Below are 1,146 nucleotides of genomic sequence, written 5' to 3'. Positions count from 1 at the left end.
TGTCACCTGCCTTCCACCGGCCCTCTTTCTTTTCTAGCGCCTGCCTTCCGTTTGCCTCTTCCTTTCCTGACAACTGCCTTCCACTTATTTGTTTCTGGCATCCTCCTTCCGTCCGCCCTGTTCCTTCCCTAGCACCTGCCTTCCGCCTGCCCTCTTCCTTTCCTGCCACCTATCTTCCGTCTGCCATATTTCTTTTCTTGCACCTGCCTGCCGTCTGCCCGACTTCCCCCTAGCTGCTAGCTAGGCGATGGACTCAGACTCGGAAAAAGCCCTCAAAGAACAACTAGCACAGCTTTACCAAAAGAAGCAGCACAAAAAACAGAAGGAAAGAAATGCAAAAAAAAAGAAGAGGAAACCAAGCTTATCGAAGCTATCAAGGCTGTGAAACCAGGCGACAAATCATTGCGCACCGTCTCGAAATCCGTTTTGGGTCATGCTCGAGCCCGGTACTCCAACCCAAACAACGCTCTCGGCGTCGAACAATGCACCATTCGTGTCTTTGTGGGCGTCGTCCGTCACGTCACGTGTCGGGAATTGTCTCTTTACCCAGCGGTTGTGAAGATTTTTGAACGCAACTTCCATTTCCTGCATTACTCTGACTGGGCCCCGATTTTTGAATCCCTCTGCTCCAAAAAAGAAGGGGAACTGGCCCAACGCTTTCTCGATGGTAGGACAGCCCTTTTTTCCAGCGTAGGTTGTGCGCATGCTGACCGCCTTGCTAGAAGTGTATGCCCACATCAAACTCGCAGGCCTGTTGCCGCCCGGCGACGTCCCATCCCTCCCGCCAGCACGCCCGTCACCGGCGCCCTGTCCCCTCGACGGCGTTGTCTCCACTCCTTCATCGAACGTGTCTCGCAACCGAAGCAATGGCGCATCCACAGGTAAGCGACTCTGCCCCTCGGCAATTTATCTGGCGCCGTCTAACTTGCAATTTTGGCACGCAGACTCGTCCCCCTCGTCCTCCGTCGCGAACACAATCGCAGCACCTCAGCCCCGGCTCGGAAATGCCACCACGCCAGCGACAACCCAGCATGCTCCCTCCGGGCCTTCGCAGGGGAAGCGGAAGGCACTCCAGGCGTCTGGGCAGCGTAAGCGACGCCGGGGCAGCGGCCCCACGCGCGGTATGAATGACCAGCGTTTGAATTT

At 56.2% G+C, this 1,146-nt stretch overlaps 1 protein-coding gene across 1 annotated transcript; it reads left to right on the top strand.

Moving 5' to 3' along the window:
- On the top strand, positions 1-1,127 carry GGTG_13361 (hypothetical protein; the record flags this gene model as incomplete). Its single annotated transcript, XM_009231267.1, has 3 exons — positions 1-667; positions 723-881; positions 945-1,127. The coding sequence occupies exons 1-3, from the start codon at positions 665-667 to the stop codon at positions 1,125-1,127; spliced, it is 345 nt and encodes a 114-aa protein (XP_009229531.1). The 5' UTR covers positions 1-664.
- Between the last annotated feature and the right edge of the window lie 19 nt (positions 1,128-1,146).

The sequence above is a fragment of the Gaeumannomyces tritici genome (genome assembly GCF_000145635.1).
Source record: "Gaeumannomyces tritici R3-111a-1 unplaced genomic scaffold supercont2.12, whole genome shotgun sequence".
NCBI lineage: Eukaryota > Fungi > Ascomycota > Sordariomycetes > Magnaporthales > Magnaporthaceae > Gaeumannomyces > Gaeumannomyces tritici.
The sequence above is the reverse complement of the archived record's forward strand: the minus strand, read 5'-3'. Positions and strand labels throughout refer to the sequence as shown.